The 12,282-nt window shown below is 62.6% G+C and overlaps 4 protein-coding genes across 4 annotated transcripts; 1 reads left to right on the forward strand and 3 right to left on the reverse strand.

The window, feature by feature from the left end:
• Nucleotides 1–381: 381 nt before the first annotated feature.
• Nucleotides 382–2,255, reverse strand: JCM10292_002755 (uncharacterized protein; the record flags this gene model as incomplete). The annotated part of the gene is made up of 8 exons (XM_076648111.1): nt 382–611; nt 675–1,089; nt 1,146–1,343; nt 1,398–1,500; nt 1,564–1,681; nt 1,738–1,798; nt 1,857–1,941; nt 2,014–2,255. 8 exons carry the CDS (start codon nt 2,253–2,255, stop codon nt 382–384), a joined length of 1,452 nt encoding a protein of 483 aa, XP_076506334.1.
• A 300-nt stretch (nt 2,256–2,555) lies between these two features.
• On the reverse strand, nt 2,556–5,058 carry JCM10292_002756 (uncharacterized protein; the record flags this gene model as incomplete). The annotated part of the gene is made up of 8 exons (XM_076648112.1): nt 2,556–3,401; nt 3,461–3,526; nt 3,586–3,641; nt 3,703–4,069; nt 4,126–4,343; nt 4,399–4,499; nt 4,557–4,890; nt 4,944–5,058. The coding sequence occupies 8 exons, from the start codon at nt 5,056–5,058 to the stop codon at nt 2,556–2,558; spliced, it is 2,103 nt and encodes a 700-aa protein (XP_076506335.1).
• A 401-nt stretch (nt 5,059–5,459) lies between these two features.
• MET18 (Met18p) lies at nt 5,460–9,755 on the reverse strand (the record flags this gene model as incomplete). The annotated part of the gene is made up of 17 exons (XM_076648113.1): nt 5,460–5,642; nt 5,726–5,914; nt 5,993–6,148; nt 6,226–6,396; nt 6,458–6,567; nt 6,625–6,829; nt 6,891–7,008; nt 7,070–7,988; nt 8,050–8,344; nt 8,405–8,503; nt 8,570–8,657; nt 8,712–8,812; nt 8,878–9,112; nt 9,179–9,311; nt 9,380–9,442; nt 9,507–9,596; nt 9,656–9,755. 17 exons carry the CDS (start codon nt 9,753–9,755, stop codon nt 5,460–5,462), a joined length of 3,255 nt encoding a protein of 1,084 aa, XP_076506336.1.
• A 1,281-nt stretch (nt 9,756–11,036) lies between these two features.
• Nucleotides 11,037–12,101, forward strand: UBC7 (E2 ubiquitin-conjugating protein UBC7; the record flags this gene model as incomplete). Its single annotated transcript, XM_076648114.1, has 8 exons — nt 11,037–11,084; nt 11,170–11,218; nt 11,281–11,334; nt 11,400–11,476; nt 11,547–11,580; nt 11,643–11,783; nt 11,875–11,912; nt 12,027–12,101. The coding sequence occupies 8 exons, from the start codon at nt 11,037–11,039 to the stop codon at nt 12,099–12,101; spliced, it is 516 nt and encodes a 171-aa protein (XP_076506337.1).
• Between the last annotated feature and the right edge of the window lie 181 nt (nt 12,102–12,282).

Genomic DNA, 12,282 nt, shown 5'->3' on the forward strand with positions numbered 1-12,282 from the left:
CATGACCGTCGCCGTCGTTCCGCCTCCCACCTAGATGTGCCATCCCTTCGACTTTCCTTCAGCGCAAAACACCCCCTGGTTCACACTAGATACCCAGATACCCCCTCGTTCGCGGACCCCTTCCGCTACGCATGACTCCCACCACGTTGCCCTGCCCTGTCTATCTCCCTTTTTGCGCTATGCACCCAAACCGCCTCGATGGACGTTCTTCCCTCTCTCCTCTTTCCTTACTTCCGACGTTATTCGCAATCTTGCTTTACGTCGCGCATTTGCCCCTCTCTCCCGCTGTGCAGGAGTCGAGCTCTGAATCTCTCGCAATGCATCGCCTCGTCCCTAAATGACCGTCTCTATCAAGAGCCGCTTGATCCGTCTACTGCTCGCTCACAGGTAGTCCTCCCATGGTCCGCCCCTGCCCTCGCCGCTCCGCTTGATGCCATACCTCTGCTCCACCACGCGCTCGAGAGCCCGCCGCCGCGGGTCACCGCCTCCAAACTGGCGCTCCAGTCCGCGCAGCCGCGAGCGGTAATCGTCCCCGTTGACGTACGCGCCACACAGGCGACGCGAGCCGGAGAAGGCCGACCGCCCGTGCAGGACGCGCAGGTTGTCAAATACTGTCGAGGTGCGCGTCAACGGTTTGCGCGCACGGCAGGAGGAAATGAGTCTCGATGACGCACTGACTGCGGTGCCCATCTCCATCTTGGTCCAGAGTTGCGCCTCTTCACTGCGCAAGATGCCCTCCCACACCCTCAGCGCCTCGTACCAGTCGTCCATCTTTGCGCCCTCGAACGCCTCGCCGCCGACGACGCCGCGGTCGTCGCCGTTCCAGCGCACCATGACGAGCGCGCCGTCCTCGTCGTGGTTGAAGACGGGGAAGCGGCGCAGGGGGCGGAGGTGAACGCCAGACGGGAGGGACGCCGAACCCGACCCCGAGGCGTGCGATGGGATTGGCAGTGAGGAGAGGAGGTCGTAATGCTCCGGGTGCGACGAGCGTAAGACCGAGGCGGCGCGGAAGCCGTCGACGAGGAGGTTGTGCCCGCCGGTATGCGATGTAGACGGCGAAAGGAGGTGGAAGAGCTGAAGACCGCAGGGCTGCGGAAGACGAATCCATCAGTTGCGTTTGTTTGTGCGCGCCGGGATAGACACACGTCGGTGAAGTAAGTCGTGTCGGTGTGGGCCTCGAGCCGGACGTCCGAATAGGCGAGGTCGCCATGCTCCAGGTTGGCCGTAAAGTCCCAGAAGCCGCCATAGTGCGTCTCGCGAATAAAGGCGATACGCCGGATGAGCGCTTCGGTGGCTTCCGGCGTGCCCGGGATCCCGGAACAGAGGGAGAAGCCAAACGTGTCCTGCGGAAGGGCTTTGTCAGAGGGCGATCGGAAGAAGCAATAAATCCAGCGCACTATCCTCTTCAGCCATTCGTAGACCCCCTGCTCTGAGGACATGACCTCATGATACGTGACTGTTGGCAGATCTTTCGCAATGTCGCTCGTCCACAGGACCTTGCTGAAAGGCAGGGAGCAAGGACGTCAGGTCTCGCGTCGAGGTAAAGGCGGCGGAACAACGCACGAGTCGCCGGCCTTGGGCAGATCGTTCTTTCGCACCAGCGGCGGGTTGTACGCGTGCTCGGCGAGGAACAGCCAGGGAAAGAAAGACTCGTAGGAAGACTCGAAGGCAGATTCTGGCCCTGCGCGAGTTTCAGGATCAGCAGGAGCGCGTCGCGGCGTGAAGAACTCGGCGGACAGGCCACGGTAAGCCCCGTATCGTCAGAGCGCACGCTGGCTGGCCGGTAAGAGGCGGGGATCTGCAAGATTGGTGGGTCAGCCTCTCGAGAAGGTGCAGGCAGCGCGGTGGAGACGGACCTTTGGGGTGTCGATCAGTCGCTGGCGGGTTGCCGGGTGGTAGGACCGCTCTGATCGACAGTGGTCTCGCAGCCAAGTGTACGAGCTGTCTCACGGCGAACGTGCAAGGTCAGCGCGAATGGAGGCCGGAAGCCGGACGAGGTAGAAGTGGGCGCACAAGGTCGTCTTGGTCCCGTTCGGCAGCTGTACAGCCACGCCGTTGTCTTTCAGTGTTCCCTCGGGGGCCTTCGTGCCTTCACGCTGCGAAGCCGGCGAGTCGAGACGACCAAGTGGGGTTGCCGAGAAGAGGCGCACAGGACGAGCAACAGGGAGGGGAGCAGCGCGATGCAGCGAGCTGGCACCAGAGAACGCTCTCAAGCTCTGCCGTAGAGCTGCTCGAGTCGCCGTGCGAGCGAGCATTGTGGTTTGAGCGGAACCAGCGACAGCGTCGACGAGGAGCAGGTTGCCTCCCTTTTCACAGTGCCGATCTCTCTTCGTTGCACCATACAGGCTGTTCGTAAGTGCGCTGCACGCATACGAAGCCGCCATGCCAGACGGAATCAACAAAAGTGGCGAAGCGGGTATCGGCGGAGCACTCTCGATACACCAAGACCGTACGCATGTACAGCACCGACTGATGCAACGAGGAATGCATACTACACAGAAGACGAGCTCGAGGGAGCCAAGCCGCCTCGGATTTTTCAGGTTTGCAGCTGCCCCTCAAGCCTTCTCGACGGCAAGCGATCCGTCCTCAAGGCGCGGCTTGAGCACCGCGCCTTCGCCCTCGGCGACGACGGGCGCGTCGGGCGCAACATGGTCGTCGTGCTTGGCGATGGCCGCGTACGACCCGCCGGCACCGTTGGCCGGCCCCGACGCGGGCGCCGGCGCGCCGTTCGTGCCGTCGGCGCTCGACGTCTTCTTCGGCTTGGCCGAGCCGAGCGTAGGAAGGGACGACTCCTGCTGCTTCGCCGACGCCTTCTTCTTCTTGCTGTCCTTCTTTGGCGCCGCCGCAGCCGCCGAGCCGGACGCCGCTCCGTCGGACGGTGGCTGAGGCTTGGGCTGGTGGTGCTCGTGCGCATGCGACAGCCCCTGCGCCGCCTTCTCGCGCTCGATAACCGCACCCTCGCCCTCGGCGACGACCGGCGCATCCAGAGCGATGTGTTCGTCGTGCGCCGCCACTTGCGCAAACGTTCCGCCGCGCGTCGTCGGCGCCTCTTCGTACGCCTTCTTCGCCCGCGCCGCTTCCGCCTTCTGCTCGTCGACGCGCCTGATACTCGCTTGCTCGCCCTCGGCGACGACCGGCGCGCGCGACGAGATGTGCTCGTCGTGCGAAGCGATGGTTGCGTACGAGGATTCGCCCGGGACTGACGGCGTCTTGGGCGCGGTTGCGCGAGCGCGGATCTCCGGGGTGCCCTGTTTCACGGCGGAAGACTTGGCGGAAGTGACGCGAGCGTCCGAGGTGGAAGACGAGGCGACGTCCTTGAGCAGGTCGACGACGGCGTTCCGGCCATAGTAGAAGTCGGCTTCCGATCCCTTGGCGTTCGTGCGCCACGAGAACGGAATGGACTGACGGGAACACACTATATTAGCTAGGCTGCTTTGAAGGCAAAAAGAGCCGGACTTACCCAGTCGTGGAACAGCCAGTCGTGAATGCCGAGACTCTTGACCAGCTTCTTCGGCTCGACGCCGGACTGGGCATGCGGACGGGTCAGTGAGTTGCAACGCATCGTCGAGAATAAGAGCACCCCACCCGCTCGAGCATGTTGAAGAGCGACTGGCAGTCGTCGGCGAGGATCTCCTTGCCGCCTGCACGTCTACCCGTCAGCTTCGTGCAGTGACACGCATATGAGAGCGGCAAGCAACGTACCCCAGGAAACCAGAGTCTTTCCCCCGCGAGGCATCGCCTCTTTCCACCAGTCCTTATCGGCGCAGACAGCCGGGTTGACGTACGGGCTTTTGAACTTCTTGATTCCGTGAATGTGGCTCCAGCCATACACGCCAGGGAGCCTCTCGGCCGGGTGCGGGAGGTCCTTCTGCGGCGAGACGAAGAGGTACAGCGGGTTGAGGCTCGGCTGGCGGAACCGGTGCGAGGCGGGGAGCTGGTTCAGTGCGCCGATGTAGCTAAAGGCGGCGCGGGTCGCGACAGTCGAGTCGAGGACGTCAAAGGTCGAATTGGTCTCGAGCGAGTGCGACTTGGAGCAGAGGTTGTGGTACGGCGAGACGAGGAGAACGCCCTGCAAGCAGAGCCAGTCAGTCTCGCTTCGGCGTGAGATGTGCAAGAGCAGCGCACTCCAGGACGATTGGGCGTCTCGCCGAGCTCCTCGGGCACCTGGATCTCCTTGGCGGGCCTGGCGAGGTGGAGGAGGAAGCCCTCGACGATGTTGCCGCCGGCCGAGTCGCCGCCGAGGACGATCTTGTCCTCGGGAATGCCGAGCGTGTTGACGAGGTAGTGGTAGCCGGCGAGCGTCTCGTTGAGCTGCGTCGGGTAGGCAAACTCGGGGGCGAGACCTGTTCGAGTGGGCATCAGCAAAATGCATCCAGCGCTTGATGCGAAGAGACGCACGGTAGTGAAGCGAAAAGACCGAGGCATTGAGGCCATGCTTCTTCTTGAGCTCCTGAATGACCGAGAGGAAGAACTCGTGGCAATTGGCGCCCGAATCGAAGCTGTTTGACAGGAGGTGAGCCGAAAAGCGCCACAAGAGGGAAGAGCAAGCAACGTACAGGAAGCCGCCTCCGTGCACAAAGTACAGGACGACGTCATCCTTGGCCCTGTCCGTCTTGGGCGGCGCGATCCACCATCCCTCGGTGCCGTTGGCCTTGACCTTGGTAGCCCATCCGCGGCCAGCCTTGACAAAGGCGGGTCCGGTGTGCGTCAACGTGTACGACGTGTTGGACCCCATGACGATGCGCGTCACGGCAGGGACAGTCCCGCACGCGTAGACCTGGCCGAGGCGCACGACGAAGTGGGCGACGAGCGGGCGGCCGATGGCGACAACGGGCGAGAACCAGCGGCACACGACATACTCGAGGAAGAGGCGGGCCGGGATGACGAAGACTGTGCATGCGTGGGTCAGTACGACTCATCCCACCTACTCGAGGGCTACGCACAGAGCTGTGGTAGGAGGAAGCAGAAGACGAAGTGGAGCACGAGGAAGAGCGAGAGGCGCTGGTCGGGCGCAGCGCGGTTGACCGACAGGCGCACGGTGCCGCTGTTGAGCACCATCCTGCAGCACAAGTTCTACAGGGGAGCAGGAGCGAAGGGCGAAGCGAGCGCGAGGCTCAACCGCTTCGGTCCGCCAGCGTCATCGCGCAGACTCGCACGTGAAAGCGAGGCGCCGCAGCAGAAAATTGCTGATGAGTATTGTGAAGGTCGGCGTGCACCACAAGCAAGTCTTCGTTAGTATAGTGGCTAGTATATTGCCTTGTCAAGTCGCCTGCGACTCAACTCGGCAGAGACCCGGGTTCAATTCCCGGACGAAGAGAGTCTTTTTGCCTTTTCGCGGTTTCCCGCTCTTTTGCTCTAATCTCCCTTCGTGATATGTCGCTCGTCTCCGGGTGTTCTGGGACGCTCTCATCGGGCGACTGGGGAGGATGCAGAGGCCCTACATCCTTGCAATGCGCAGCTCAGCCCGCGTACAAGAACCACCTGCTCCTGCAGTCGACCGCCGCGCGCCGCACATCCCTGCGCGGATCGTCGACCGCGCGGCCTAGCTCGCGCAGCACAGTTGCCTTCTGCGAGTGCAGCGTCAGGTAGGGGATGTGCGCAGGGAGAGTTGCCAGGAACGAGAGCGAGGCGAGGCGGAGTTGCTGTAAGAGCACGTGAACGGCTTTAGCTTATAGAGTCGTGCACGTGGGCGAGACGAAGAAGCAGCCAAAGAGCCGCAACGTACCACAGCCGCCTTGCCTGCGCCCTGGCTCGTCTCGCCCGTCAGCCCACGCAGCACCTTGGTCGCGATCCCGCTGATCGAATGCTCCATCTCGCTCGGGACCTCCTTGACAAGCGTCGCGAGCGACTCGAGAACATTTGCACGCAGGAGCGGGTCGGGAAGGTCGAGCGAGGTGATGAGGAGGGGGAGGAGCTGTACATGGTGCCCCAATGTGATGGAGTGGTCAGTCCTGCATACCGACAAAGCATACTCGCGTGTACAGCGACGCACCTTTGGAAGCTCGGTGAGTGTGAGCTGCTTTGGGATGTGCTGCAAGACCGAAGAGAGCGCGACGAGGTAGACGGCCTGGCTGTCTCCGCTCGACTCCTTGTACAGCCCGACGAGCTTCGGCAGGAGGAATGTGAAGAAGCGCTGCTTGTACAGTAGCTGTGTAGACGAACGAAAACGGTCAGGCTACGAGGTCTCGGTCGAGCAGCAGCCACGCCTAAAAATGCTTGACGCACCCGGATCACCGCAAAGTTCTCCTTCGACAGCACCTTGTCGGCTTCTTCGGCGATGACGCCGAGCATGAGCGCTGCTGAACGGCCAAGGACCGCGTCGTGGAAGAGGTCTAGCATGCGCTCGACCATGGTGTAGCCGCGCTGATCGGATCGGACGATCAAGCCCTTCGCGGCCTGCACTTGCAGAGGGTCGGTCAGCAGAGGAGCGGCGTACGGGACCAAGGACAATACGCACCCAGGCCCAAGCACGCAGGGCAGCTCGCCGCTGTGACGGAGGCTGAGCAGATGTTAGAACGTTGTCGGCAAAGTAGGCGGGCAAGTCCTGCTCGACGAATTCGCCGAGGTCTGTGGAAGTGCAGGCGGTCAAGACTCGGTTGCTAGCTCAGGCTGACCCGAACACACCCTGCGCGCGTTTGTTGACGGAGCTGCCCAGCAGCTGGACGATCGCAGCGAGCTGAACCTCAGACCGAGCACTGAATGATTGTGCGAGTAGGGAGCGAAGGAATGTGGTGAGGTCGGCTGCGGGGGTGGAGACGGCAGGCCGGAGGGCGAGAAGCGAGGCGGAGAAGAGCGAGACGAGGTTTTGCTGCGAAACGGGAGCGGAAGGCTGTGCCGCGGCAGCTCGTGAGCTTCAAGGTTATGCATTGTCGAAAGAAGAGCAGACCCACCGAGAAGGGCTGGAAAGGCGTCTGGCCTGCCTCCTTCGCGGCTGCCGGACCGAGCAGAGCTTCCAGCTTGCCATGATGGAAAGCCTCATTTACAGCCTGCGCAAAGACCGACTGCCGCCTGAAGATGTCGTTGGACATCAGCGAAATTAAGGCAGCGTGCGAGGACGATGGATACGCACTCGACTTCAACACGCTGCAGCACGAGATTGACCACCCGTCCTGCGTCGACGAGCAGCCGCGGGTCCTTCGCAACACAGCGCTCGCCCTCCGCTTCCGCTGCCACCGTCGGCAGGACAAACATGCTCCACAATCCGGGCACGAACCGCTCGACGTACTTCCCGACATCGTCGTGCCCCTTGCGGATCTTCTCCGCCAGCACCGCCCGCAGCGTCGCGAGGAGATGGTGCGCGTAGAGCGTCGCGCTCGCATACTCGGCGTCGCTCGCCGGCGCGCTCGCGAGAGCCGCTTCGAGGCGGGCAGAGAGGCGGACGGAAAGGATCTCGAAGAGCGAAGGGTGCAGGCACAGCGCGGCGAGCGCCTCGAGCGCGTGGCGGTACGGCTTGCTGGCAGCGGGGTCGTGCGGGTCAGGGAAGGGAGTCGAGGGGAAGGCGGCGAAGAGGAGCGGGAGCGTGAGCGACTCGAGCTGCGCGGGGAACAGGCGCGCGACGAGCACGAGCGCATCGAGCGCGGCGTCGTAGTACTCGTCCCCGTCGGGCTGGACGAGGACGTCGTTCAGGGACGAGATGCAAAAGTCGAGCTCAGAGCGGGAGAGGAAGGATGGGATCTGGATGAGGGCGGTGAGGCCGGAGAGGGCCGGAAGGCGGCACGTCAGGGCGCGAGAGGACGAGGTGAAGATGGAGAGGAGGTCGTCGCGGAACGGCTCGAGCGGGCTCTTGCCGTCAGCGTGTGAGAGGGACGGTGGCGGGAAAATGATGGCAGAAGCGGTGGCGGTGGATTCGGGATCTGGCGGAGAGAGCGACGAGAGGAGAGCGGCCAGGTGAGTGAGGACTGAGGGGCGAAGTGCAATCTGGTCCTGGTCCTTGTACAGGTCGAGGAGAGGCGGGATTGCCGTGGTGAGGACATGCCGTGCGAGTCGGTCTTTGAGTCCATCTCGTCAGCGAAATCTATCGACTGAGGGTCACAGGGAGAGAGCACGCACTCGATGAGGCAATGAGTGCAGTCAAGATCCGCGCCGCCGGCTTCGCGTTGTTCTTGTCCGGCTCGGCCATCTCGTCGAGCGAGTTTTGCACCACCTTGACTGCGACGCCTTCGATCTGCTCGTCCTGTCGTGCGGGCACCATCTCCGAGTCCTCGGTTTCGGGCGGCGCGTGCACTGACTCGTTCACGGTTGCGGGTGCAGAAGAGGCGTCCTCGTCCGGGTAGAGCGTCGAGAAGAGCGAGCGCATCGTCGTGAGCGCAAGATCCTGCATGTCGGTGTCGCTAGCATGGAAGACCTGGACAAGGCAGACGTGAGCGAGTGACAGACATGCACGAGGCATGGGCGCGCGTCGCACCTCGATGATGAGTGCCTCGGAGAACCGGCCCGCCCATTCGCCCGACGCTGCCGCCCCGTAGATCGGGAAGCACGCAGCGAGCGCTTGCATCGTTTGCCGCTGCGAACAAACGATATTTCATTAGCTGTCAAGCGGGTCGGTCGGACAAGAGAGAGCGAGACGAACCTTGGCCTTCTCAGACGCGGCTTGCATCTTGTCGAAGAAGAGCGGGAGAGCGAGGCGGCCAAACAGCGGGGTGGCAGACAAGCAGGCACTGCGTAGATCGCATCAGCATGTGCTTGCTCATGTCGGACTGAGTGGGACTGACCGCAACGCGACAATCAGGTCGTCGCTCGAAATACCGTACGGGTCATCGGGCGGCGGCGTGAAGGTGATGGGGAAGTAGCAGAAGGTGATGTCGAAGAGGTCCTGTAGCAGACAACAAGTACAGTCAGCAAAGCAGCTTCCGATGGTGCAGGAGGATGGCCGGCTACCTCGACATTCTTGGCGATGTCGAATTCGAGCAAGATGACGCGGACGATGCTAAAGCTGATCATGAGGTTCCTCGGATCCTTCTCGCCCTCGACCAGCGTGCAGTACCCGCTCACGAAATCCGCGCCCAGGCGCTGCAGAGCGGGGCGGCAGCGGGTCATGAGGAGATCGAGTAGGGTGTAGACCGAATGGCGGATCGCTTGCGGGTGCGCCTTGAGCGAGACGGTGGAGAAGATGCTGTAGAGGGACGATTCGTCAGCTAAACCGCTCCACAGGTATTCACGCGAGAAAGACGGTGCTGACCCTCGCGCGACCTCCATCCCCTCTCCCGTCCCGAACGCGGGCGATGCGGTCAGCTCGCCCAGTGCCGTCGCGCACTGCACGAGCGACGCCTTCTCGGACAGCTTGTCGACGAAGAAGGTCGTGAGCGTCTTTGCTGCACATTGCGATAGGGAATCGCAGGTCAGCGAGATGTCAGGCGAGGAAAGCGCGGGATCAGCGAACTGAGCTGCCGGTCGAGGGTGCTCTTGTCGAGATGCACGAGTACAGCCGAGAGCAGCCCGACTCCTGCATGGCTCGGCACGCGTCAGCTCGTAGGCAGTTCGAGAGTCGAGCGAGAGTCGAGGCGCACCTCGCGCCCGCTTGGCATCATTCTCGCTGGTGAGGGTCTCGCCCAGCTCTTTGACGACCTGGATGAGCTTGGCCTGTCCAGCCTCAATCTCTGCGGACGCGCGCGGGTGAGAATGGTCATCACCGCGACAAGGTAGCGATGAGGCGCACGCTCGGCAATCTGCCGCGGGAGGGGCGATTCGGGCACGGCGCTGTCCTCGAGGAATGTGTACGAGCGCACGCGCGCGCTCAGATCGGGCGCGTCAGCCATTGCCGGCGTAGTGTCGACGACGACAACCTCGGCTCGCTCTCTTTCCCCTTGACCGCATCCTGCCCGTCCTCAGAGCGCTTCTTTGCTTCGGTGCACGGATCTGAACTTCACCTGAGAAGCGGCTATCGCCAGCTCCTGTCGCCGCAGCGCTCTCACACGCTTGTGTTGTGGCCCGACACTTTACCCGGGACCAGACGCTTGAAGCTTGCAGGACGACTGAAGCTGCTCGAAGCTATGCTCGCTTAGTCTCTTGCTCCTGTATCGCCTGAGGCAGAAGCCACAACAGTTCTCAGCGCAGACCTGCTGCGTTGACACTCGTTTCCTTTCGTCCGGGACGTAAAAGACTGCACTGCTGCGCTCTGCTGACACCCACTCTTTTTTGGACGCAGTGTGCCGTGCTAAAGAGAGAACCTATAACCATCACCGGCCAGTCGCCAATCAGCTTCCGCGCTGCGACCGCTTGGTTAACCCAAGGATCACGTCCCGCGCGACAATACTGCCTTGCTTGGCTGCGTTCCTCCGCTTGTCGCGTCCAGGTGGCCGTCCTTCCCCCAGCCTGCATCGTCGTCCGGACCACCTCCTGGTGTAGCGCTGCCTTCCTCGCCTACTCTTACTGCCCCGCCTGAACCTCCGTCCCTGTGCCTACAACTGTACAGCCCCTGACACAAGCGACAGGGCGCCTCTCACACGTCGAAGTCGACGTCGGCAAAGGCTCCGTCCTGCGACCGCCCTGAAAGGTCCTGCAAGCCGGCAGAAAGCGACCGGCGAACCTGGCAAGAGCGGAGCTGCTGAACCATGGACCGCGGCGGACCTTGATGAACGGGGCGCGGGTCAAGTCGCGATGCAGCCTGCACGAGATTCATGTGATGCTTACAATTTGCAGCGCCGCAAGAATCGCGTCCACCGAAGACCGTGGACGGGACCTGCACTAGCGCTTTGGGACCCTCCTTAGCAGGTTCCGGTCCGGTATATTCGAACAGCCGCTCGTGAAGAAGCAGACCAGTAGCAATGGCCGACACAGGCAGTCAAGCAACTTGCGAGCCATGTTGAACCCGGCCAGCACCCGGTGAAGAGGGCGTCGCGAGGCGCAGCATGTGGATTCGCGGTGCGGCAGGCGCTGACGCAGAGTGCCTCGGTCTCCTAGCACTCGCCAAGCAGTCGAAAGCGGCGCAAATGGGATGTGGAAGGGAGGCAACCTCCGCAGACGCCTCCCGGCGCGACGAAGAGTAAGAGCCACGCTCTTCTCGGCGTCGCTCTCCAGCTCTGGTCCAGCCTGCCAAGATGAGCCGCAACACTGCCAACACTGCGCTCAAGCGCCTCATGACCGAGGTGCGCCCCTCCCTCTCCCGCTCGCCCTCCCGCCCTCCTCGTTCAACCCCGCCCGGCTACGTCCCTCACCCGCCACGCCCCGCAGTACAAGCAGCTCAGCGAGGCCGAGAACGATGAATCGATGTTCACCGCCGGTGCGCCTCCCCGGCTCGCGCTTCCTGCTGTCGTCGGCAAGCTGACCCCGACTCGCATGCAGGCCCTGTCAGCGAGGACGACTTCTTCACCTGGTCCTGCCTGATCTCCGGCCCTGGTTCGTACACTTCCAGGCTCTGCAGCGCGCGTACCTGGCTGATCAGCTTCGGGGCTGCCGCGCAGAGGACACCCCGTTCGAGGGCGGAGTGTTCCAGGCGGAGCTCAAGTTCCCGCGCGACTACCCGCTCAGCCCGCCAAAGGTGCGCACCGTGTCTGCGTCTGAGCTGTACGGCTGCAACAGCGCTGATCTCGGACGGCTTGACCCGACAGATGCGGTTCGACCCGCCGCTCTTTCACCCGAACAGTCCGTCTCGTCTCAATATCTTTGCCCGAGGCTTTAAAGCTGACCTCTGAACAACTCTACAGTCTACGCCTCGGGCGACGTCTGCATCTCGATCCTGCACGCGCCGGGCGACGACCCCAACGCGTACGAGAGCGCGAGCGAGCGCTGGAGCCCGGTGCAGAGCGTAGAGAAGATCCTGCTCTCGGTCATCAGCATGCTTGCCGGTGCGTCTTCACTTCCGGAGACAGCGGACGGGATGTCTGGCGGAAGGGTCGTCGCTCACTCGTGCTGCCCCCTTGTCGTTGCCGACCGCAGAACCCAATCTCGAGTCGGGCGCCAACATCGATGCTTGCGTGCGTGACTCTGCCTGAATCCTCTCGCTAAACTGCTTCATCGAGGCAGTTCTGCGCAAAGCTGTCAGGCCGACGTTTGTCTCCTGTGGACTGACCCTCGTTCTCGTTCCGCAGAAAATGTACCGCGACCACCGGGAAGAGTACGACGAGTCGATCCGCGCGCACGTCCGCCAGCAGCTCGACCTCTGAGAGATCAGACGGTTTTGAGCGCTCTTTCATCTGGACAATGCCGCGCGCATTTCTTGCAGGAGACGGGCAGAAGGAGGGGCGGAGAGAGGAGACGGAGATGTACGGACCGTGTAACGACTATGCATTCGTTTCCACTACCTCTACGATGATCAGATGAAGCTTCTCGAGGCGTAACGAGCTC

The sequence above is a fragment of the Rhodotorula paludigena genome (genome assembly GCF_050403205.1).
Source record: "Rhodotorula paludigena JCM10292 DNA, Rt_paludigena_JCM10292v1_ctg13, whole genome shotgun sequence".
Taxonomy (NCBI): Eukaryota; Fungi; Basidiomycota; class Microbotryomycetes; order Sporidiobolales; family Sporidiobolaceae; genus Rhodotorula; species Rhodotorula paludigena.